Source organism: Manis javanica, chromosome 8 (genome assembly GCF_040802235.1).
Source record: "Manis javanica isolate MJ-LG chromosome 8, MJ_LKY, whole genome shotgun sequence".
Classification (NCBI taxonomy): Eukaryota; Metazoa; Chordata; class Mammalia; order Pholidota; family Manidae; genus Manis; species Manis javanica.
The window spans coordinates 33,740,789-33,767,469 of NC_133163.1; the positions used below are offsets into that span (position 1 = coordinate 33,740,789).

General features: G+C 33.4%; 1 protein-coding gene across 15 annotated transcripts in view; it reads right to left on the bottom strand.

The window, feature by feature from the left end:
* Positions 1 to 26,681, bottom strand: part of GPHN (gephyrin) — a 710,040-nt gene that overhangs the window by 155,270 nt on the left and 528,089 nt on the right. For all 15 annotated transcript variants that reach the window (XM_037005467.2, XM_037005787.2, XM_037005423.2 and 12 more), the window contains one exon: positions 10,739 to 10,781. In XM_037005467.2, coding sequence (XP_036861362.1) covers positions 10,739 to 10,781 — 43 coding nt within the window. The remainder of the gene's footprint in view (positions 1 to 10,738; positions 10,782 to 26,681) is intronic.

The following is a 26,681-nucleotide window of genomic DNA, read 5'->3' on the forward strand; positions in this document are numbered from 1 at the left end:
GTAGGTGTATATATAAATGGAATTGCTAGATTAAATATCTTCTGATAGTGTTTTCCTTGAAATCCCACTTGTAATGAGATTATAGGTAATTTCGATTTACTAGTACCTTTGTGTTTAAATCAACCCCAACTAAACATTTTAAGAAGATGCCAGACCTTTCTCATTCTGTGGGCAAAAATTCAACAAATATGGGGAGGATTACTGGGGCTGAACCCATTAAGATTCAAATCAAGCCATCTAAAATGCAAGCCATCTAAAATGCTTCTCTTGAGCTAGAAGCTAAAAGAAGCACTAAAACTAATACGTGAAATTAAGTAGAGAGAAGATTCATCATGTGTTGCACTAGCTATTAATACTTTTCCCAATCCAAAAGACTAATGGGTAGGGATATGGATTTGTTCAGCACATCAGGCCCATAATAAAATAGTCATTTCCCATTTTTATGTATTACCAATCCCCAAATTTACTTTATCTTTAGTGCCTCCTGAGGCTGCATATTTGACAGTGTTAATTTATTGTATCTTTATATTATTATATTCTGTTTTATTTAACAACCCTTTAGGTCAGAATAGTTAATATTTGTTTGCCTTCTCTTAAGAAAATTGACAGTATAACTGGACTGTTATGTTCCCATAACACTCTACTATGACTCACAAGTCCTCAGCCAGGACCTGAAGTCTTTTATAGTTCCTGTGATTCTACTCTAATTCAATATGTAGTTTTTTGTTGTGATCTAAAGATGGGAGTCAGCTCTAAGTCGGATTTCATCCATCTGCTTACTGTTTTAACTCACAAAGAGGATAAGATTTCCAGAGAAGATACAATTTGTCTAAATAAAGTTTATTACCTAGAAAATGATCTACCACAAGGAAGTAAATTTTTTTTACTCCTGATAGAGTATGGATGTTCAAAAAACTTTCCCAGGCAAGTAACTAAGAAATAATTAAAAGTATTCCTGAGTTTCACTGACTTACAGGCAATGGGTTCCTAACTTCCCTGAAATTGCCATGCCAATAAAAGATTTAATCTAAGTCCTTAGAAACTGACTTCATTCCTGAGCACCAAATATGAACAGACATTTTGTGAGTTAAAATTAGCTCATCAATAACTTCCTAACTAATTACCATCTTGTAGTTAAAATTAGGTTATCAATAACTTCTAGCTAATTATAAAATTTCATCCCAGAACATGACCCTTTGCTAGAGGGAAATCTGTTTACATCACAGAATTCTGTAAGTATGCAAGAAGTTTCTGCTAGCTAGAGAAAAGAGGGTTAATGCATGCACTGACAGTAGATATGCTTTTGGGTTATTTCATGATTTTGAAATGCTCTGAAACAGAGGGGTTCTTGATCTCAGCAAGTATTCCAATTAAGAATTTAGCAATTTATAGAACTTTCATGTGCTTTAATGTTTCCCAAGGAAGTGTCTATTATAAAAATTGGAGCTTAAACAAAATGAGATAATATAGAGATTACAGGATATGCCTATACTGGTCTCGTGCCAGGCAGACAGCTCTCACTAACATTATAGCCCTTATAATACCCAAAGGAACCAAGTCTTTGGTTTAAATGCAAATAGAATTCAAAGCCTCTATTACAGAATGCCAGTGAGCAGCTCCAGAGTCAGAAAAAGGTATTGGAGAAATCTGGATGTGAATTGCACTTATGGCTGTTTAATAGCACTGAAGGACCTCATATGGAATCTTGTAAAATTTTACATAAACTTACCCACCACTGAAAGAACAAATTTGCCACTGTACATAATTAACATTGATGAGAAAGCTTTACTGTATTTCATCTGTCACCAACATAAATTATAAAGGAAGGACATGGACAAGAGCCCAAACCGCAGGGTCCCCTTAAACACCTCCAAATGGAATTTCATAAAACTACTTTCTGTAGTGGGTTTTGAATATGTCTTGGTCATTATTTGTTAACTCCTGGGATGTTTGAAGCCTTTTCTTGTGAGAGAGCTATAACTCTAACAGCAGCAACATTTTCTTGATTTTGTGTTCCCAATGTGGGGAATTCTGACCTGTCTTTCTAATAATGGAGGCACCTATTTTACTGAGCTTATTACTAAAAAGTTTTGTAAAGCCCTGCCCTTATTAAGAAATTTCATTGTCAATTTCACCCCTAATCTTCAGGAAAAGTAGAAAGAACAAACATAATTCTGAAAATTAAACTTTTAGAGACTACTGAACTTCTACGGCCCGAAGTATTTTATCTTCGATGCCAATGAGATCAAATTCATCAGGTCTCCCACATGGATTATTAACAGGCCAGTCCATCCATCTAGGAATATCACTTTTGATTCTAAATTCCCCACTATAGCAAGCAAATATGGCTAAACACTGCAAGGGATTTCATGCTATACATCAAGTCTTATAAACAGGTATGAATAGTCTTTCCTCAACAACCTTCTAAACAACATTTGAATAACCTAAAACCCAGAGGCATGATCGTTTGGAAGAGATATCAGAGAAACACAGCTCTGGAACTCTTTGGAAAGGACCTTAACAGGTACTATTAACAATTAGCACTGCAGTATACCTTCAAAGGTTTGATGCTTCAATTCATGTCTCTCAAGAGGCATAATCCATTCTTGAATTTATGGAGGATATTAAGTTAAGTTTTAAGAACCCTCCATAAACAGACAGTCCTCTGAAAGAAACATCTTCTACCCAAGACCTTAGACCACATGAGATACAGAGAGTTTCCACCCAGGATCGATAGAATAGATAGCTGACTGCCACATTTTAATCTGCATTCTTTTGCTATTTTCTTCCTTTACCCCCTGGTTTAAGGCTTCTTTTAACTGTGTTATCTATAGCACCCTATTCTGAATATTGCTATTTGAGTCCTTAATCATTCATTGGTATGTGTCTGATACCTGGCTAATATAGTTGACCCTTGAACAACATGGGTTTGAAATTCATGGGTCCACTTACATGTGACTTTTTTCAATAAACATGCTGTAATTTTTTTTGGAGATCTGCAGCAATTTAAAAATATTTTCTGTTCTCTAGCTTACTTTACTGTAAGAAAACAGTACATAACACATATGATATATAAAATATGTTAATTGACTGTTTATGTAATTGATGAGGCTTCTTGTCAACAGTAGGCTTTTAGTAATTAAGTGTTCGGAGAGTCAAAAATTACATGTGGAGTTTTGATTGCATGGGGGTTGGCTCCTCTAATCCCTGCATTGTCAAAGGTCAACTGTATTTACTTGTGAACTAGTTAAAACATACAACCCAGCTGGTTCTTTACACATTTATCACTGGCAACCACCTAGATTCCTGTTCTACTTCCCAATAACAAATCTGTTGGTTTTCTGGGTAACTGGACTCAACTACTAGATGACTTTAGACAAATGACAAACTACATAATAGGTCAGAGAGATGGAAATCCAAAACGCCCTTTGAGATCAGCCTAGAAGACAGAGTTCTTGTCTCCACCAAAATAATACTCAGGGATTTTTTTTGGTGGGAACTAGCTCTTATAGCCAAACTTTAACAGAAATAGAACTTGTAAAAGAACTAGGAAACAATGATATATTATTTGGAGGCTGTCTCACTTTTAAACATCTTACAAGTAAGACACATTACTTCTTTTTCTTTAAGATATACTAATGATCTCAATACTTAAAATTTTATTTTTTGGTGCCAAACTATTTTTGACAAATGGCTCTAAAATGTTATAATATATTTGATAAGCACATAGGGGTATTTTGGCCAAAATAGATCATTGGGTGTCCCCCAGTGACTGGTATTGGATTTGGGGTATAAAAGCCTGCTGGTTACTACCCATAAACTAGACAGGAACTTATTACCCTGGTAAACTGATATCTGCCTTCAGTAGAACCTCCAAATTCATTTAGGATCTGTTTTATCCCCTCATTTTTTTTTCTAAGGAAAAAAAAGACTGCTAGGTAACTTAATTTTTTAAAAAGTAGGAAAAGTGGATCTTGATTTAATATTTGAAATCCTGGTCACTCAAGGGATATTCTGGATTTCTTACTTCCTTAAGCCAGTTTACTTCAAAGCTTTACAATAGTCCCAGTAAGTAGGGAGGGTACTACATACTATGATTCAGAGAATAGTAGGGAAGATAATATAACCAAGGCTGAAGGATTCCTCTCTTGAAAGCTTCATGAAATTATAATGGCAGTGGTTCAGCTCCATTAGTTGTAATATTGGCATGTAAAGGACTAATATGACGTTTTGGGTAAAAATGTTCTTACATGCCTGCAGACTTCTCTGGGATCATTAACATTACTAAAAGGATTCAGGAAGCAAACAAAGGAGTCAGAAAATTAAGCAATTTTGCTAATAGCCCTATATCTTGTTCTGAAGGCTCCTTGGATTGGGGAAGAGATATATTTTCTTGGCTTAATTTTGTTTTTCTTTCCCCAGTTTTATTGAGATATAACTGACATACAGCACTATGTAAGTTCAAGGTGCTCAGAATAATAACCCAGCTTTCATGTATTGTGAAATGACTCCACAGTAAGTTCAGGGAACTTTATCTCATATAGAAAAACAAAGAAATATTTTTTTCCTTGTGATAAGAACTCTTAGGATCTATTCTCTTAATAACTTTCAAATATGCCATACAGCAGCACTAACTATAGCCATAATACTGTACATTAAATCCCCAGTACCTATTTATCTTATAACTGGAAGTTTGTACCTTTTGACTACCTTCATCCAAATCCCCTAAACCCCTACCTCAATCTAATCTCTTTTTTGATGAGCTTAGTTTTTAGTTGCTTTCGATGCCACATATAAGTGAGATCATAGAGGATTAATCTTTCTCTGTCTTATTTCTCTTAACATAATGCCCTCAAGGTCCATCCATGTTGTTGCAAATAGCAAGATTTCATTATTATTTATAGCTGAGTAATATTCCATTTCTCTCTATCTCAATCCCAACTTCTTTATCTATTTATCTGTGGATGGGCACTTAGGTTCTTTCCATGCAAATAATTTTGTAATTACAGCTATTGTAAATAATGCTGTTATGAACACGGGAGTGCAGATAATCTGCTCAACTAGTGTTTTCATTTTCACTGGATACATTCCCAGAAGTAGAATTGCTGGATCATATGGTAGTTCTATTTTTAACTTTTGGAGGAACCTCCATACTGTTTTCCTTAGTGGTTGTACCAATTTATGATCCTGCCAACATTGCACAAGGATTCCCTTGTCTCCACATTCTCTCAAGCATTTGTTATTTCTCGTCTTTCTGATGATAGCTATTTGAACATGTTGGGTTGACAGGTCATTGTGGTTCTGATTTGCATTTCCCTTTTGACTACCATGTTGAATGCCTTTTCATGTACTTGTTGCCTATTTGTATACTGTCTTTAGGAAGTGTTTATTCAGGTCCTTTGCCCATTTTTAAGATGGATTATTGTTATTATTATTATTATTATTATTATTATTATTATTATTATTATTTTTGTGACTGAGTTTTGTGAGTTCTTTACATATTTTGGATATTAACCCCTAATCAGATACATAGCTTGCAAATATTTTTTCCCTATTCCATGGGTTGTCTTTTCATTTTGTTGATAGTTTCTTTCGTTGTGCAGACACTTTTTAGTTTGCTATAGCTCTGTTTATGATTTTGTTGCTTGTCCTTTAGGTGTCATATTCAAAATATCATTGCCAAGACCATATAAAGAAGCTTTTTCCCCTATGTTTTCTTCTAAGATTTCCATTTACATTTATCTTTAATTGACTTTGAATTAATTTTTGAGAGGGGTGTAAGAGGTGTCTACTTTCATTCTTTTATATGTGAATATCCAATTTTCCCAGCACCATTTATTGAAAAGACTGTCTTTTCTCTACTGAGTATTCTTGGCTCCCTGTATTAGTTGACTGTGTATGCATGGGTTTATTTTTGGGCTTTTGATTCTGTTCCACTGGTTTAGGTGTCTGTTTTTATGCTAGTATCATACTATTTTGATTACTATAGCTTTATAATACACATATAAATCAGGAAGTAAGATGCCTCCTCCTCTGTTCTTTCTCAGGGTAGCTTTGGCTATCTAGGGTCTTTTATGGTTCCATGTAAGTCTTAGGATTTTGTTTTCTGCTTCTATGAAAACTGCAGCTGGAATCTTGATAGGGATTGCACTAAATCTATAGATGGCTTTTGGTAGTATGGACATTTTAACAACATTAATTCTTCCAATCCATGAACATGGGACAACATTCCATTTATTTGTGTCTTCTTTGATTTCTTTCATCAAGAAAGAAATTTGTGTCTTGTAGTTTTCAGTGTAGACATATTTCACCTCCTTGGTTAAATGTATTTTGAAGTATTTTATTGCTTCTCATGCTGTTGCATATGGAATAATTTTATTTCTTTTGAAGATAATACATTTTAGTATATAGAAATATTACTGATTTTTGTATGTTAATTTTGTATCCTGCAACCTTACTGAATTTATCAATTAGTTCTCACAGTTTTTGGTAGAGTCTTTAGGATTTTCTATATATAAAATCATGTCATCTGCCTTGCAGACTCTAAGAAGGAACTAGTGGTTACCGAAGGGGAGGTGTGGGGAAGGGTGGGTAAGGAGGGAGGGAGAAGGGGATTGTGGGGTATCATGATTGGTGCACATGGTGCGTGTGGGGTCATGGGGAAGATAGTGTAGCTCAGAGAAGACCAATAGGGACTCTGTGGCATCTTACTACATTGATAGACAGTGACTGCAATGGGGTATGGGGGGGCTTGATAATAAGGGTGAATGTAGTAACCACATTGTTTTTCTTGTGAAACCTTCATAAGAGTGCATATCAATGATACCTTAATAAATAAAAGAAATAGAAAAAAAACCCATGTCATCTGCAAATAGAGACAATTTTACTTATTCCTTTCCAAATCTGATGCCTTTCCTTTCATTTTCTTGCCTGATTGCTCTGGCTAGGGCTTCCAATAGTATGGTGAATAGGAATGGTGAGAATGGGCATCCTTATCTTGTTCCCTTGTCTTGATCTTAAAGGAAGAGCTTTCAAACTGTCACCATCAAGAAAGATTGACATTAGCTGTGAGCTTGTTATATATAGTCTTTATTATGTTGAGGTACATTCCTTCTGTACCTACCTTGTCAAGAGTTTTTAACATGAACAAATACTGAATTTTGTCAAGTGCTTTTTCTGTGTCTATTAATATGATTATATGACTTTTTCCTTTCATTCTATTAATGTGATTCATTACACTTATATATTTGGATCTATTGAACCACTCCTTGCATTCCAGGGATAAATCCCACTTGATCACAATGAATGATCCTTTTAATGTGCTGCTGGATTCAGTTTGCTTTAATTTATTGAGAATTTATGCAACTATATTTATCAAAGATATTGACCTGCAGTTTCCTTTTCTTGTAGTGTCCTTTTCTGACTTCGGTAACAGGGTAATGCTGGTCTTTAAAAATGATTTCAGGAGAGTTACCTCCTCTTCAACTTTTTGGAAGAGTTTGGGAGGGATTGACATTAATTCTTCTTTAAATGTTTCATAAAATTCACTGGTGAAGACATCTGGTCCTGGCCTTTCTGCTTTGGGAGATTTTAATTATGGACTCAATTTCCTTATTAGTAATCAGTCTGTTCATATTTTCTATTTATTCCTGATTTTGTCTTTGTGGACGGTATGTGTCTAAGAATTTTTTCATTTCTTCTGGGTTTCCAGTTTGTTGGCATATAGTTGTTCTCGTCTTAATTTTGGATAGTCTTGGTTCTGGCTGAGAAAGAACTATAAACTCTGATTATAATTCTTCTTACATTTGTGTAGCAGGGTTCAGAAATAAGATCTCCATTGTCCTAAATGATGCTCTATGGCTGCTGTCTCATCAGAAGTTCAATAAATGAACATTCAACAACACAGGAAACCTTGACACATATGAAGGTTGAAACAACTTCCTTAGTTGATGTACTACTGTGATTTCTTACATAGGGATGAAGCTCTGGATCTGGATTAATCCCATTCTCTGCTGTTAATGATCTTTCAGGTCACACTGAAGATTGACCACAATAAGAACTGATACCTGAAACGGTCTATAACCATACAGGTTATAATGTCCTCATTAGTATAACATTACTATTCCACTGTCTTTCTTAACATAACTATTCCAGAAAATCCTTTCCTGGGTGATAAAAATTCTAAATTGTATTGCTCATTCCAGAAACTTCTTAAATAGAAAATATCCAAAGACAATTTATGCACCAAGATTCTCAGCCTTGCTGTGTCCATGAGCCCTAAATGATTATGTAATGATCCTTATTTAATTCTAATCAAGTCACAACACTAAAATATCTATTTTAAATGAAGCTTCAAAATCTCAAAAATATCCTGAGTTTGTCCTTCCCTTTCTGACACTCTGAATCTGAGACTAAGACTTTACTGAAGTGGCATTCTCCCTTACCATACTAAGAATAAACTCCATTTTATCATTAACAGGTTGTTTTGATATTTCTGAGGAACCAAAGGAAAGTTACCTGTTACTTGAACAAAGTTAGCAAAGTTAACTCTTGCTTGGACAATTCTAGACAAGCTCTGTTAAGATTTAACTTTGCTTTTTTTTCTAGGATCCACTTGGCTTTTGTTTTGACACATTTTTATATATGCTAAAAATGAAGTTTATTATAGTTTTCTTTATGTTGGCTACACTTCGGAAATGTTTTCCTTGAGGATAGTTAATTCAGTAAATAAATGAAAAAAGGATAAAAGTAGAAGGAACAGTAGAGGTATACAAGAGGGATTAGTCACCTTGAATAGGTCACACTTGTGCTGAGTCTTAAAGGATATGTTCAGGGTTTTCTAGGAAAATAAGGGGAATGGGTATTTTATGCAGCAGGGGAACCAAAGGAACAGATGCAGGACATAGCACTGAGAGAATGGGGAACTGCTAACTGGGTCTATATGACTGCACTGTAGTAGCACATGGCAAAGGAAGAAAATGAGGGAGATAAAAGTAGGCCAAATAAGCAATGAAATATTGAACTAAAGACATTCAGAGTAGAACAGCTCATGGTGAGAAGAGACCTGGGTGTGGCTATGAGCATGAGTATGAGTTACTAAAGTGGTATTGAGAGGAAAGATTTAAATTTATAGAAGTCACAGAACTATGAGGCTATGCTGTAGGATGGGCTCTCTATGTAGACCTAAATGGCTATGTGGACCACCTACATTACTATTACATCCTAAGAAAACACAGTCAGAAAAACCTGGACCATCATGATGCTGATCCAAAGTGATTAATATCCAACAAACAAGTAAGAGCATAACTGAAATGAAAGATAGTCCTAACAACACAAAGATCCATGATAGAGTGAAAAAGGGTTCAAAGAAATCTGTTCTCAGTAAGAAATTATTTTTGTTACTAATCACCATAATTACTACCAATGATCCATTATTATTTCAGGGTCAGCAATAAATGGAAATCATACAATAATCATCATAAAGTTTCATGTTTAAAGTTCATTTATCTCTATTGCTTTATTTTAGTGTATATTCAACCATCACTCTCCTGACTTAGATTTCTCAACCCTAGGTCTTAGTAAACGATTATAGGACTTTACATCTCTTATAATTGAAGGGCATCTGTCAGATTCACATGTCTATGAAGTTGTAGAAACTAACATAAGTATAAAAGTTAAAAATGCCTTTTTGCATTTACTTTTACATGACTCTGAAGGTCCTGGGCAAACAATTAGAGAATGCTTGCCCATCAACTCAAGGTTTTTAAGCTGAAGTAACAGAATCACAAAACGGAATTAGGAAAAATTTATATTAAAGAAAATAAAACATGAATGAATTTTACCTATTTGAAACTCCCCAACTGCTTTTTTGATTGTTAAATAACGCATGTTCTAATGGAAATATAAACCACCCCATTTACTGAAACTTCCAGTGGCATAAGTATCCAATTGACCCATTTCAGTATGGTCCACTTGTACCTTTCTTGATAAAGATCAGGAAGAAGATAGGATGACATTATTAATATCAAGTGAGAGTGAACAATATTAAAATGATTAGCATTTATCCAGCACTTTTCTCTCAGGATTCTAAAGCTTTTAAGGCACAACCTTCAATGTTACATCATTTCAAGGATACAGGTAAGGAAAGACTATTTATAGTTTCTTTTTATAATCCAGTAAAATGAATAATATGCAAAGTTAAATGACTTCCAAGTTAATATTATTATTGATCAAACAGTAAAATAAAATTAACATTTCTTCATCCTTGGTTCAGGGCACTATGTTTTAAAACATGCTGCCTGTGGTAAGATCTTTCAAAATTCATGTTCACAATATGAGTATGATGTGCCCTCTTAGAGTCACTTTTTTAAAAGTCAAGAGTCCTTTAGTAGATTTCTATTATTATTATTTTCAGTTAGTCTGTTTTCAAACAACTTTTTGGAAGTGGGGCAATTAAAGAGGGTTCTCCTCTTCAGGTCACAGAGGAATTCATTACTACCCTACTAGGAGTGCCATCAAAGTTCTGCTGTCAGCTTGCAAAAACAACTGGAATAGGGAAATATTCATTAATATATTGATACTAATATTTTTGGAAGGTGAAAGCCCCAATATTCATATTCTTGATATAAACTTTCCCCATTGCTCTTCATTCTTTCATCAAAATGTCATTTTTAGCTCTCCTTTCTGTTAAGCTACAAGCTCTAATTTGGTAGTCCATCTGAAATGATGACATACTTACTTGCTCTGAGAATGTTCTCCTTGCTGCTGCACCTGGACTGGACCTGCAGAGAAAGCATAAACTCAGTAATTTAGAGCTCATAATACAGATAGTCAGATATGAATGCAAACTTAATGGGCAAGCTCCTGAGGTCTAGAAGCAAAGGCTTTATATACTTATGTATCATAACGTTAGTAAAAATGTTACATTTGTTCCATGTATCTTTTATTTATCCTTTCCTTACTTTAAAGAACTGACTTCTACAAAAAAATTGGGGGTACAGTATTTTAGGCAGGACAGAGATAAAATCAAAGGCAATTTTTTATTGATGTGTATTTGAAATTAGTATATGGAAAAAAAATTCAAGTTACCACATATTAAGTTCCTAATACAAACCCTTAATTCTAAGTCACTGTGCATATCTCTTGACTTAGAATAATAATGCAATTATTATATAATAATAAAAAAGTTGTAATAAAATATCACATTGTCATTTTCAGTTAATGAGGGGAAAATAGGGAAATCCTCATATACAGTATTTGGAGTTTTACTGATATTTGTTATTGATTATAATAATTGGTTATAATATTGGTTTGGTCATAAAGTTGCTTTTCTTGGAAATCAATGAAATTCAATTTATTTATTTATCACTTCTTAGGTATATATATAGCTTATCAATCAGAAGCCCTTATGCTTTGATTCAAATGTTTTAAGTCCAAGTGGGTTATTCTTTTAAATGGTACAAAACTGTTGAATTCAAGGACTATGCTGGATGGCATTAATACTTATTAATTTCAGAGGAAACTATATTTAAACTTTACACCTCTTCTTCCCACTCCGCAGCAGCTTGCCCCAAATGGATATATGTACACAACAAATTAATTTCTATTGCTTAACACAATCTACTGTTGTAATGAAACAACTTATGAAAGGGATGTTGCAACTTAGGGTGGGTTATGGTTGTCCTTCCCTGAAAAAAACAATTGTTAATGCTTAAAGAAACAACAACAATAAAGAAAACCACAAACATACACACAAGAAACACACACACACACACACACACACACCAAAAAAAGAAAAAAAAAAGGGAAAAATAATTCCAGATGCTAAAGTTATTCTCTTTTGGCCCAGATTGTTTAATTAGTTTTAAATACTCTGGAATGAAGAAGCTAATAAGGAAGATAATATTCTTATATCCTTTTATTCATTACTTTTATTGAGAAACAATTCTGGACCAAATGGGAAAGAAATTAATGATTGCTTAAAGAAAACAATACAAGGAGACAAGAGCAAGGAAAAGAAAAAGAAGAGAGAAGTTTGAGGTATTAAATCTAGGCAATAAAAAAGAAAGTATGGGCTTATAAAAGACAATATATAAACAGAGAATGTTCTGTGTTATTGAAAATTCATACAAAGAGGGTAAGAATGACTAATGAACTTGCTGCAAGATAAACAAGCAAGTTGGCATACCATGGAATGAAAATAGGTGTAACTCTACCACTACAGCTTCAAAGGAGAAAAGAAATAAAAACTAGTAGACAAATTAATAGACGAGCTTAATAAAGAGATAAGTATATTTTAAAAAATGATTCAAAGAACACAAGAGAAAGCTAAAATAGTGAAAGAATATCTGGGAAAGAGAAGGAAAAAAAAGGGGAAAATGTTGGAAGACAAAAACAGAGTTCAAAGAAGTCAAATGGAGGCCAAGAAAGTCTTCAACAAGATGTAGAAGCAGAAGGAGCCCAAACCCATGGCGCAAAACAACGTTTGCGAATGGAAAGCAGCTCCTCTGATCGCAATAGTTACTCTGAAGTCGTAGCCTCTATTCCTCCAGAGTTCATCTTTAAGCCCTTCCAATCTAGAGTGGAGCTAGTATATGAATAGAAACAAGAGATTTACAATGAACAGAGCAGTTCAGATGAGTAGTTCAAACTGTCTCACCAAATGTTTCAACAGATTTAAATAATGTCTAAATGGAAATGGTGGTGAAGAACCAGCTGGCTTTACCAACAAAATCAAACCAAACCAAAATAAAAAAACAATTTTTCCATTCCCTAGGCAGCTTAAAACTTAACAAAAAATTCATCCATAGCATAAATTTAATAAAGAAACCCAAGTTTTGTTTTGTGGCACCTCAGTTTAGATGTGTAGATTTCAAACAGTTTTGGAAGAGAAATTTGGATGATGAAAACAATTCAATTCCCTGGATCTGAGTATTTGTCTAGGTTTTTCAAACTGCAAACAGCAGTATAACCAATGTTTTTTCATTTATATTTGGCCCAGATTTGAGGGAAATCATTTTTAAATTCAATGATTACATGAACTTTTTTACTGAGATCTTGAGTAGGTATAAAAAAATTGATGAAAATATTTTAAAAACATTTTCAATATTTATGCATGTGCAGATGCCCCTCTCTCTTGCAACATGAAATTGGTCATCTTTATAACATGTACTTAATTAAAAAAAATCTCAATATGAGGATTTTACCTAACTTGAAAGAATAAAGTTAAAAAACAATTGTTCTTGTACAGTCCATACGTATGGACTATAAAGAAAGTAACATAGGTCTGTTTCAAGTTTTAGGATTTTTTTCTTTATCTTACACTGGCTTTCTACTCAATGGGGAAAAAAATGGTAAGTCTGAAAAACAAAATATAACCAAGATTTTGGCCTATTATCAAATTTGTAAGGGACTAAAAATGAAAGGTATGGTACTGGATTATCTATGACTTTATTTTATTGGATTATGTTATGTTATTACAATTAACATTTGATTTATGGTGTTGATAATTCCTCTTTCAACTGGAATCAAAATTTAAAAAATGTGTAAGAACAGTACATCATATTAAAGTCAATGGAGGGAATGAAAAACACTGAAAATACAGGTATTCATTTACTAATCAAGACTGCTTTCAGACATCAAATAATTCACTTAATTCATTTCAATGTGTTTACACGTGTAATATAATTTTTGCTGAAGATCACAATGTCCATTAAGAAATTTTAAGCCATGAAACAGAAAACAAAAGGGGGGAGGAGAATATGTAATAAATCGTAAGGGAAAAAAAGTGAAAATGCTTTAAACAAAGCTGAGAAAATTTTAACAAACAACCACAATCTTTAGATACAGTTAGAGAAGTGACTTACCTTATGCTTAGGTCATAACAAGAATAGCACAGTGTTTAAAGTCAGCTCTTCATTATGGGAGGTACAATTGAAAGCCATAGGTTATAATAACATGAATTGCTACACAGAAATGAAGACTTTTTCAGCCCAACATGAAAAGCTAACTCTTATGGGAGAACATTTTGATTTATGTTTAATGTGGTATGAAGAAAAATTGAGGGTGTAAACATCAAAACACATGAATTTTACATTAAGAGAGAGAGATGGCTCAATCTCTCAGGAGCACAGAAGATTTAATCTGTGACTGTAATCTGTGACACATAAGGGAAGGCACATCACTCTAACATTGAAAGATGCATGCATAACGTATAACCATTCACTGACACCCCCTGCCCCCACGACATCCCACTCATACATACACAAAGCCCACTAAGATACAGGAAAAATGTAGTGCCAAGCTGTTATGAAGTAAGCAGGACACACAGAAGCACAGCAGTGGTCATGTGATTTGAGAGGTGTTCTTCCCTTAAACCATCCCATCACCATGCTTATTTTAAAGAAGCCAGGAAAAGACCCCCTTCAATGCTGCAGTAGCTACGAGCCCCCAGCTTGAAGCTAGTGTGTGGAATTTTGATCACCGTTCCCTGGGATGTCAGGGGCTCTCCAGTGGAAGCCAGATGTGTAACACCAGTTAGTGGGGTACAAATGTGTGAATAATAAATATCCATTCCCTTCTGCATTTTACAGAAGTGAGGGAGGAGGGAAACAAATAAAATAAAACCCATGGTTTTTTTTAAGGTTCATAACAATATAAAGATGTATAAATATTAAAATGGAGATTACATTTGATTACAGGTTAACACAATTCAGATTTCATAAAAACTGTCTCTATTTTGCTGCTCACCAGGCTAATTTGCATTCTTTTCCCTTGTAAATACTTGGAATAAATTTACATAATGTGGCTTATACTAAAACATTCTGAGCAGTTGGGTCAGATGGGGTCAAAGTCAAGAATAAAAGAAGTCATCTTTGATAGACATTAAGAAAGCCCTCTTTCTATTTTTAGCATGATTTTACTGGCCAGGAGTCACATTTTAAATTAGAAATTAAGCTCGTGTGTATCTGCTTACTTATGTAATCCAAGATATTCTATGGCAATGGTTTGGAAGGACCTAATTTAAGTTTTAATCTTTTTACATTTAAAAAGCAAACAAAAAGACTACCTATTTAGGAATTGTTACTAAGTTTCCAATGTAGTTTTTCTACTGTCACTAAAACTTAATTTAACATGGGCTGTTCCTGTCAATAACGGGTCACATTAGCTCATTAGAAAAAATTTCAACTTTGCTTTCTTATTATGGATGACAGTAATTAATGTCACTTATTTTTTGTATGAGATGTATTTTGATTCACGTGTGGCATGCAATTCATTAGCAGATTTTTAATTGTTCAGAGATCATTTAACTTATGTTAACTATTTTCTCTACCTTGTCCAATTCTTAGCAGGCCAGAATATCTTGACCTTCCCTTTAGCTTGTCTTGATTTTAAGCTATAAAGGTGGAAACAAATGTTAGTAGTTATTATGATTAGTGGAGCCATGACAGCTGTGAAATAACTGCAGTTACACATACTCCTCAGTGTAACTTCCTCATCAAGCTAAAAATGGAGGTTAATTCTAGTTTTTGACCCAAAGAAAGAAAAAAAATCCATTCATGGTTTTATGTTATCATTAGGTACTGACCAAAACTTTTTTGTAAATGCCACAGCCCTATAGCCATATGTACTGGGAGGAATGCAAGCCATGTAATCTGAGGCATGGAGAAAAGTCTGAACTAGCTCTTTCAGAATATTCCTTGTACTCATGAGCTTTTAGGCCTTAGACAAGTCATTTTCTCTCTTTGGAATACCCCACTGCTTATTTTCTGATCCAAATACTACAATCCTTTAAGATCCAGCTTAAATTGTACCATCTACAAAAAATATTCTGCCAATTTCTCAATCAGAAATAATTTCTTCATTCCCTAAACTCTTTTAACAGCTTCACTGAAATACAATTGACTTGCCATAAAATTCACTGTTTGTAACTGTACAGTTTGATGACTTTTAATAAATTTATTTGGCTGTACAACCATCACCACAAACTAGTTTTAGGTTTGCCTAAATTCTTAAAGCCTCTTCTCTGAACTTCTATTACAAGAGTCATCATAGTTACTCATATTCCAATTATAATGTCAGTCCTAAAATATATAAGTTTTCAGAAGGAAAGGACCATGATTAATTGTTTTACATTTCCTACTATGTCAAATATAGTGCTTTGTACAGAGTAAACATTTGCTTATCTTAATGTTTGTTTATTTTACAGTAATTATGGCTTTTTTCAATCTCAGACTAAAATTTACTTTTTATAGTACAAGTGTGATCATAGCTATTCTTGTGCTATCTTAAAAATGATTAATTAATTAGACCTGTTAATATTAAGATAAACATGAAAAGTATGTAAATTATAGTTAAGAAATATCTGGGTACCCTGCAGTATGATCTTAAAAACTTGGAAAACACATTCACTTTAGTGACATTTGGAGTCCAATACAGGTCATTCTATAATAAAGGTTTAAGGTCAGGTTAAGAAGATTTCTTATTTTCTAAGAGGATGGTATGTTCTGTATCTCATATGGTCAGTTCATTAGAATGATAGAGATTTTAGGGACTTTTGATGCACCATGGCCCTTTCGATATTAGTTTTTTTACCTTACTAAACTTACTTAAGAGCAAACTGTCTCAGAAAGAACAAACTTCACTGAATACCATTTACTCATAGAAACAAAACTTAAAAAAAGGATAGGACAAGGACCTCATTGGCATTTACTCAGATTACTTGTCTCTTTAGCCTACTCAGAAACAGAAGGAAAGAAAATTTGACTTAAACATCAAGCCAACAACTCTACAATCTCCAACTCTTTTAAGTCGATTTCTTTCTCTTCTCACTTCTTACAGCAAAAATGGAGAATTGATATAGAAAAGCTCTCTTCCAGAGACCCACTCATTCATTTTAATTTATTTATTAGGAAAATAAATTTATTACTTATTTAGGATGAAACAAATATTTGGTTCATCTGAGTCAAGACAACTAATTGTGGTTAGATTTATGTTATCACAACACATATTCAACTAAAGAACTCAGAGCTCGGTTTATTTATGACATGAAAGGCAGCATGATAAAGGGAATAACCTTTGGTGTCCAGGGGTTTGTTTCTGATATTGGTTTTTCCTTTTCCTAGCTGTGTGACCTTAGATATGACATTCAACATTTTGGAAGTTTTAATTTCTTTATTCATAAAATAGGGAAAATTAAATAGGTTAATGTATGTAAAAGTGAAAAAAAGCAATTCAAATCTGAGTCATTATTGTTATCCTTATGTAGGTTTAAAAAGTCATCAATATTCCATATGGGTAGAATGTGAGACATGATGAGAATAAACAATTTACTTCAGATTATGCCATGAATCAGTGACAAGTAGCAGAACACAATCGTCAATTTCTAGACTAAAGCTTCAGAAAAAGGTTAAGGTCTGAGTTTACCTCTGCGAGGATTAGTCTAATCCTGTGTTGTATGATTTCAGTCAAGTTATCTCCATTCTATAGGGCTAAGTTTCCTCATCTGCAAAATGAGGATGTTGCCAGCCAGGGGTTTCAACTGAGAATGATGGAGCCCTTGAGAGAACTTGTGGATAAAAATCAGGGGTCCATTCACTGGGATGGGGAAAAAAATTACAATTTTTAAATTTACCAACTTAATTGAATTTTATTAATTTCTTTCATTATGAGCTTATGTGATAAACTACAGTAATATTAGAACTTACTGCTTCCAAGTATTGTGAATATCTTAAAATATTGCTCATGTTTTACCAGGATTTCAATTATGGTAGTCTAATGATTTGTTCCTAGATTATATTATTTAATGTATTTAAAAAGAGGCAGTATTATAACAAATCTGTTTTTTATAGATATTTTGAAAGTGATTTCAATTAGCTTTCTTTGTAATCCTATGCATTTTATTTTATATACTTAAAAAAACTTTTTTGAAAGAATTCTATAGGCTATACCAGATTCCCAAGTGGGTCCATGGAAGAAAAAGGGTGAAAAAACCTCTGAACTAGATAATTTCCAGGCTTCTTTTTATCTCTAGGATTTTGTGGCTCTAAGAAGCCTTTCCTGCCTCTATATGCTGCCCTTTATCAGATAAACTATATGAAAGAAGTCCTCCTTTTTTGAGAAAATTATGTAAAATTCTTCACTGAATTAACCAACTGCCCATTTAATAGACCATCTAAAAAAACTAAAAGCACATGGTTAGCAAGCAGTTATGAAGAACACAGGCTTAAAAAAATTTCTGCTTCACTTGCCCTATTCCTATTGGTTTAGATAATTAATGAAATGGAAGAGTCACTCGACAGTCTTCACATTTAAAACTCTAACAGAAGGTAAACTTCCACATATACATATGCACTTGCATGTATGTATCCAAAACTGATTTATTGCTTTTTTGCTGCTGACTGTTTCCCTTAGCAATGAGAACCATATAGAATAGGCATGTAGATGTAGGCGTGAAGGAAAATTGGTATAATGAAAGAAAGTTCGGGGAGTAGTACTGGGAACCAGATGGTCTGGATTCGAATCTTAGTTCTATCATTATTAGCTGGGTAACACTGGATAAGTCATAATTTCTCTATGTCTCTGTTTTCTTATGTATAAAATGAGAATAATAGCAATACTTCTCTCATGGGGAAGTTGTGAAGAAAATGAGATAATATGTGTAAAGTGTTTGCTTGGAAGAGTGGCTCAGAATGAACAGTATATGAATACTAGCTATTACTATGTTTGTTATTTTTACCATAAGGCTAGAAACCTGTGCATACAATGAATCCTTCTTTAAGCACATAAAGAGCAGGACATTTTGCTAGGTACATGACCTCGGCTCAAGTACTGTTTAAGCATTAGTTTCCACATTTACAAGAATCAGAATGACACCATTAATTTATCGAACAAATACTTTTTGAGCACCTAATCACTGCCAGGCTCTGATCTAGGTGCAAGGTGTAAAACATGAACAAGATCAACAGGGACCTTGCTCCCTTGGAGCTTACGTTCTAATAGAAGTAGACATATTTTGAACACTTAAACTAGTAAGTAAATAAATCAGATAGTTTTAGATACCAATAAGTGCTTATGAAGAAAATAAAACACGTACTGGGGTAAAGAGTGAATAGTGATAGGGTATAGCTATTTTAGGTAGAGTGGGCAAGGAAGAGTTCTTTGAATATTGGTATTATTTGAGTTAAGCTGTGAGACAGCTAGATGAAGATCAAGGAGAAAAACTTTCCAGACAGAGAGAATAGCTAGTAGTGTACAAAGGCTAACGCTTTGCTGAGTTTCTACCTCAAAGGATTGTTGTCAGAATTAAATAAACTAATGCAGGTGGAGCACTTGGCACTACACTTGACATTTAATAAAGGGTAAATATGTGCTACCCCTGATGATAATAATAGGGGTGAGAGTGATGATAGCTATGATGATTATGCTACTAATTGGAACTACTGTTCTCAATCCTTCCTAGACTGAAACTGTTTACAACCTCTTCTAGACCAAAGGGGATATTGTAATTTGTTAGAAGGGCCAAAGATGGGTAGTAAAAAGAGACATAATAGGTGTTCAGACTTAGGTTTCCAGCTAAGACAGAGAAAAAAATCTCTTTTGGAGAGAATTTGGTATTTCATAAAAATCAACGAAGCCACCTCTGACACAATTTTTTGTTTATTGAAGTTTTACTATATATTTCTGCATAAAAGCTCTTGTGAAACCATATTGCTATTAATCCATGATAGCTCCTATACTCGTATTTTCCAGACAGTATACCTGTATTTAATTGGAAGTTTTATGGTGTTTTAAAAGTTTATAAAAAAATATCATATAGTATATAATAATCATCAAAGTAGTGAAAGCTGAGTTATAAAGTATTTCTACTCTTAACAATCAATCATCAGAACCCATGTCCAAACTACATTAAGTTTCATTTGGAACAGAATGATGTTATAAACAGCCAGGGGCTGTTTAGTGCTTTTTGTTTCTTTTGCATCCCTGTTTTGTTCCTTTTGATTTCCTTTTTATTTCTAGTATAGATCTATGGCACAGAGGCTTTTGGTTGGGATCATTAAGAGCAGTTCTTGAGATCTCTTGCTACTTCTGGCCAGTTTATTGCTATCTCAGCATAACAAACAGGAAAATGAACAAATACATATGTATAATATATAAACATATGTATAAATAGTATATATACAGCACATTGAAGGGGTTCAGAACAAGTCTTCCCATATTGGGTCACTTTTGCATGTGGACTATTTTGAGCTGAAGGTAACCAATGGGCTCAAAAGAAACTTTTACCCCTCCTTTAACTACCTGGAAGATTTTAAACTGGGGGTCTTTCCCAGAATGAGAGTTTTTACCATAGGCAAATTTTAGTTGAGTAACACATCTGTATGGCAGGGAAATGTCTGTTCTTCTTATAGTTCTGTGAATTGCCCTCCTCCTCTTTGAAGCCTCAGGCCTCTATCCCATTCTTAGCTCAGGATGGCATATATACCTCATTTTACCTTTCTGTGTTTGAACCTCTCATATATCTGGGGTTCCCATAGGTATGAAATTAAATTTGATTTTCTCTTGTTAATATCTCATGTCAATTTAATTCTTAGACAAGCCAGAAAAACCTTTGACAGGTAGAAGAAAATTCTTCCTTTCCAACAGTATACATATATTGTATATGTGTAACTCTGCGTGTGTATTCTATCTCCACTAGCATATACCAAAAATCATTAAAATCATGCTACTGATTTTATAAGCCAGTGTTATTTTAAAAATAAATATAAGCAGAAACATATAAGGGTGTCATAGGAACAAAAGGCTTAGAAATATCCTTAGAAATACAATACCATTCAAATGCAGGGTCAATAAATGCCATATATGTGGAAAGAATATATTTCTAATCTTTGTCATATAATGTAATGTTGTTATATAATGACAACTCTGCAAAGAAATTTCAGTTTTGTCTTAATTCTTTAATTATAAAAATATGTTAAATGTACTAAAGAAGTTATAATAAACATTAATTTTGTTAAATCTAGATGGTAAATATATGGATGTTTGTTATGCTATTTATTCTTTACTATATATTTGAAATATTTTATTTAAAAATGAGTACAGTACAAAAAGAGAAAGAGAAAAAAAGGAACTGGTTCACCAAAGGACATTTATATGAGAACCTCTGGCTTAGATTTCTTGAATTTAGAATTTGGAATTATGGTGGATACTCTTCTGCCTTCTTTATTTTAAGAACAAACACAATGCCACTGTTTTCAATGCATATATTTTTCATTTTTTCCCCCCTTCATTAAGTATATATTGAACTGAGAATGCTGTTAAATTGTAACCACTGTCCTTGCCAGTATCACCATGAACTAATTTACTCCCTCCACCCTTCTCAGGGTTGCTTTTAGGTGGCCTTGTTGTGCTTTGAGTTGCTCAGTTGTCATATGAGGAATACAATCAAGTCAAACTCTGCAGAGACTCATCCAGTGCTTTCTGACTCTTAAATCTTATATACTAGCTGTTCTTAAAATTTTTGCACATAGGGAACTTTTCAATAATTCTTCCTTCTATAAATGGTTCTCTATTCTTTATTTACCCTACATTCTCTATAGAACTCTCTACTTTCTTCTCTCCTATAGTTCACCATCCTTTTTATTTCTTTTTGCTAAATGTTAATAGCAATTAACATGGGGGAGTTCAAGGGTGATATTTTTATCTCTTTGCTTATCTATATTCTTCACTGAAAACAACACAAAAGTTATTGAAAATGAAAAATAGAAACTGTTGTTGAAAATAATAGATATTTGATTCTTTTTAAAATTCTAAACTTCAAACATTTTAGTACAATATAAACTGACCATTTTATTTGTTAAAATCAGTTTCACTCAACTGTTGATAGATTTCTTCTGAACCATAAACATATCCTTCCTCAGTCCTTCCCCTCTGTATGTACCTTCAATAAGATATTCAGGATTACTGACAGTCTGTCATCATAGAACAGCTGTGAAGCTAACTGGCTTTACAAAAAAATCTGTAACCCTGGACTCACTATGTTTTAGCTTGCCACGCTGCAAAATGCACATACATTCTTTCTATAAATAGTCTTTTCACAGGGTCAATGTATGACTTAGAGATTTTACAGGTAGAAATATCATATCTAATTCACTTATGCTAAATTCATCCAGATTATCTCTCCCATATTCCTGTGAGCTAGTCAGTCTATAATTTAGGCACAGTAAATTATGGCTGGGTCACTATATTTAAATACTAAGCATGTGTGTAAAGCAGCAATGCTTATCCCATTTTGTTTCTTTATAGCAAATTGAGATACACATATTCATTTAACAACAATTACTAAGGTTCATACTTTGTCTCACTGGCTGAGATGGGTTGGGTTATTATTCATTGAAAAGGAAAATGAAAACAAGAAACAGCTAGAGATAAAGAAGACAGGTAGTTTCTATTCACACACACACACACACACACACACACACACACACACACAAGGAAAGGGAAAAGAAGCACAGAAAAGAGTAGAGTACAGAGAACTACAGAAGAAAGTGGGTGAATGTAAGTGAGGTAATAAATAATGGGTTTGGGGATTCCTTATAATTATTCTCTTCATACTTCTTACTTTAACCTTCAAAACACAAGGCAGATCTTAAAAACACCAATATCATCCCTGATCTGAAATTATCTTTTCAAATCAATAGGCCATAGTCAAAAGGCATAGCTAATAACATTTAAGAAGGTATATGTGTATAAGAGAACAGATAGGTATTTTGAATCATATCATGACTAATCTTAAGACCAGTAGCAAAATTTCCCATTGTGGATGGAATGTTTAAAAGGGAGCCAAAGCGACTTCAAAAACTTTAAGCAATGACATAGTATGACTACATTTACTAGGATAAATGACTAAGTAAAGCCAAGCCCAAATAGATAACTGTTGATAGGAAATTTCATGTGAAAGCCTTGAAACAGCTGTTATGCTGTTAGTTAATTTCAAGGATAGTCACAGAGATGTACTGAAAGAGTGGTACTTATGCCCACGGACACTTTAGAAATGTTATTGTCACTGACCTGTGAGAATGGCTACAGAGACCCTTGCTACATGGTAGCAGATGCATTTAACTCTTTAACTGTGCACACTGCTCTAAAACAGATGAATTGGAGAGATTATAGAAGAACTTGCTATGTATAAAAGGAAATGAGCTAAAGGAGACCATTTAGACGATTCTGAGCTTCTGGTCAAGGAGTATTTTTTGTTTCAACTTCATTAGTTTATATACTGAACTTCGGAGTAACTGAGTTGTATGGTTTGATTATAGCACTTACATTAATTTTCTTTGGGAGCATCCTGATATAAACTAAGCAAAATTTAATAATTCATGCCCAGAAAAATCAAGAATATAAAATTAAGAATATAAAAATTGAATGCCCAATTCAGGATCATTCACTTGCTTTCCATTGTTTCAAGATGAAACTATAATGTGGAAGGAAAAAAGGAAGTTTTTTTTTCAACTGGGAAAAATAGTGTGTAGTCTTATTTATTTCTAGTAAAAAATCATACATAAAACAAGGTGAAGGGTACAGATTATGTGATCACTAAACCAAAGCTCCTACTAAACATTAAAAATATTGAAGGTAATGATAAGGATTGTTTAAAAAGTCTGAAACTGTCATGGATATGAAGGAATTAAGTCATTTTTGAAATATTTAAAGTTGGGTGATTAGGCTGTGAAATCTAATGATAAGACAATAAAATTAATCTTAATTTGACTTAAAAATATTTTAGACTATAAGCCAAATAATTGAGATTACAGACTGACTCAACATATTCTCATACAACTTCTTTCTGGTCTCGGTGGCATCCTTTTTTCTCTTTCTTACTCTCTCACTTACATGCATTCTTTGAAAGGATGTCTAACTCAACAACTGAGAAGTAGTTTAGCAGCATCTGATTGCAAAAGACCATTTTTTTTTTACCTCAGTTCTCACTCTCATTCCTGGGGGAATTTCCTTCTCTGTCAAGCACTGTACAGAAAAGTTCATCAATAATTACTGCAGCTTCCGTACTCAATTCAAAGGGCTAGATTGCTACAGGAATTTTTCTCTCTGCACATTTACACAGCAGCCTTCTTAAAGAGCCATGCGTCAGTTCATGCCACGCTTCTCAATAAGAACAGTTAGACATGGCAGCCCAGAGAGAATTAGGTTTAACTGCTGTGTGCTAAGATGGCAGCAAGTTGTCAAAGGAAAAAAAAGCACCAAGTTAATTTTTGTTATACTATGCAATACTGAGTGCAGAACGGCATGGACAGAATTTAAAAAATAGATCCTTGTTTTCTGATACTGAGGCAGACTTAGCAGCAGGATAAGGAAGATTGCTATTATAATAAAAAAGTATGCTTTATATGAATCTGAATTCCATTCAGGGTATCGTGGAACATTAATCCAGAAATATCCTTAAGGTATTTTTGAATTCACCCTTGTTGTGTAAGTTGCTGCTTATGTTCTGCAAATATTTAATATGGTAAAGTCAGAATAACTGACTTATTCTTTAAATACTGTAGCAGAAAAGGGAATGAAAAGCTGAGTTTATTTCTCTTCTCCATCCCTTCCTTTCTTCCTTCTTTTTCCCTTCCCTTCTCTCTTTTTATGATTTCCTTAAAATGCAAAACATGAGTGCCAACATACCTACTTCTTCTCCACTTTCAATTCCAAGAGATATATGCAAAATTAGCTTTCTTATGCATAATACACATCCAGTTTCATACCATAAACCTTACTATGTTTCATAATTCCTCACTTTCTGAAGTTACAAGTCACATGGAAATTTAGTCAAAAGCACTTTATAAAAAAGATTCACAAATGATGCAGGCATATATATTTCAAAGGCTGTATGTGATTTTAATTTATCATCCAATGCATTGATACTTACTCTTGGATATAAAATACCTCAATGAAAAACTAAACGAGTCTGGATTCCCAAAATATTTAGAAGTCAGTAATGTAAAATAAGCATACCTATGAAATATTCCGACATTATATACATGGAATTACCTAAGTTGAAGTTTTTAAAGCCAATTGAAAGGACTTTACCATACATTCTCTATTTTTATTTCTAGCTTAGCCTATTTATGAGAGGGTACATCTTTTTGAAAAACACTTAATTCTCTGTAATTTTTAATTCTGTAATTCTTGTTAAAAATTAGAATAAAATGAAAATTCTGTCAGAAAGATGTTGTGAGAAGATAAAATGATACTATTAAGAAACTCTTTGGAATAATAGGAATAGTACACAAAGGATTATTAACACTGTAAATATTATAGAGTAATGTACTTTAGAGAATAATAGCCACAATTGTAAAATAGGGTAGGAAGCATTTATTAGATAACACAATTAAGTGGCTAAAAATACATGAGAAAGACTATTAGTGTGATCAAAATGGAATACATAGGATTAAAAATAAATTCAACTGAGTGGATCAAAAAAAATCAAATACCTTTACATAAGCTATATCTCCTTTGTGTATGCTATTAATTCTGACCTATGTTTACTGGGGTTCTCTCTCAGTCAGGGTTCTTCTATACCACTCAAATGTACTAAATAATTTAGCAAAGCAGAGAAGAGCACCTGAAACGTGAAAATTTACATTCTCCTCCTGTAAGTATTATTAATAGAGAGTAATGTCATGCTTGGCCATTATTCTTTCCAAAGAGGTCTGTACTTGGCAATTATTAAACAAGCCTTACCACCAACTTAGAATAACTGGTACCATCTCTGTGCAGAGAAAAATATGGCCTAAGGAAATATTATGGCATTTTTAAGGTTATACAGTAAGGCCCCAAGAACTCCAATCTAGTCTAAGAAAATCTTGCCTAAGCAAGTTCTTTTTTGGGGACTTAACAATAATTTGGTAAATTTTAAAATAAATCTCCCATGACTATTTTGTGCACACAGGACACAAGTATGGTGGTTTTTCTTACAGATGTTTTTGATGCTAACATTGAGTAGCTTTAATTTTCAGAGCCAAAAACAATTCCTGTATAATATTTTCAAAAACCAGAGCGTGAATAGATACAATATGATTTTTTAAAAAATAGACAATATTCCATTTTGTAAAAACCTTAAATGAGGACCTGTATTTAATTTTTGCTATATTCTCCACATATCTAATATGGCAGTGTCTACCCTGTAGTGTAGGTGCTCAAAAGATAACTGATGACTAATCATGACCTATTGGTAGTGTTAGCAAAATTGAAAGTATAAACAACCAAGTAAAATAACACAGTTCTATCAATTTCAATTTTTACATTTACTCAAGATATTAAAATCCATTACAGACTTTCAAGCTCAAAGCATATTTTTAATCTGCATTTAACATTCTGGCTGAACTTTCATTTAGAAAGCAAAATGCACATGGGATAATCAAGATCAAATTCCTTTAAAATTGTACCATTAATTTTTTAACAGGATTAAAAATCCTGTTTGCTACATTCATGATGAACTAGCTTTCTTATGAACAGACCAGGCAGTAGAAACCACCTCTTCTAATTCAGTCATATATTTGTTTTACTTTGCTCAGCTGGCTTAAAGACCTTACCTTGTTTAGAAGACACTAAGAACACAGAATGTAAATAGTAAACAATCAATACTGACAATAATAACAGTTATTACTTATTGAGTACTT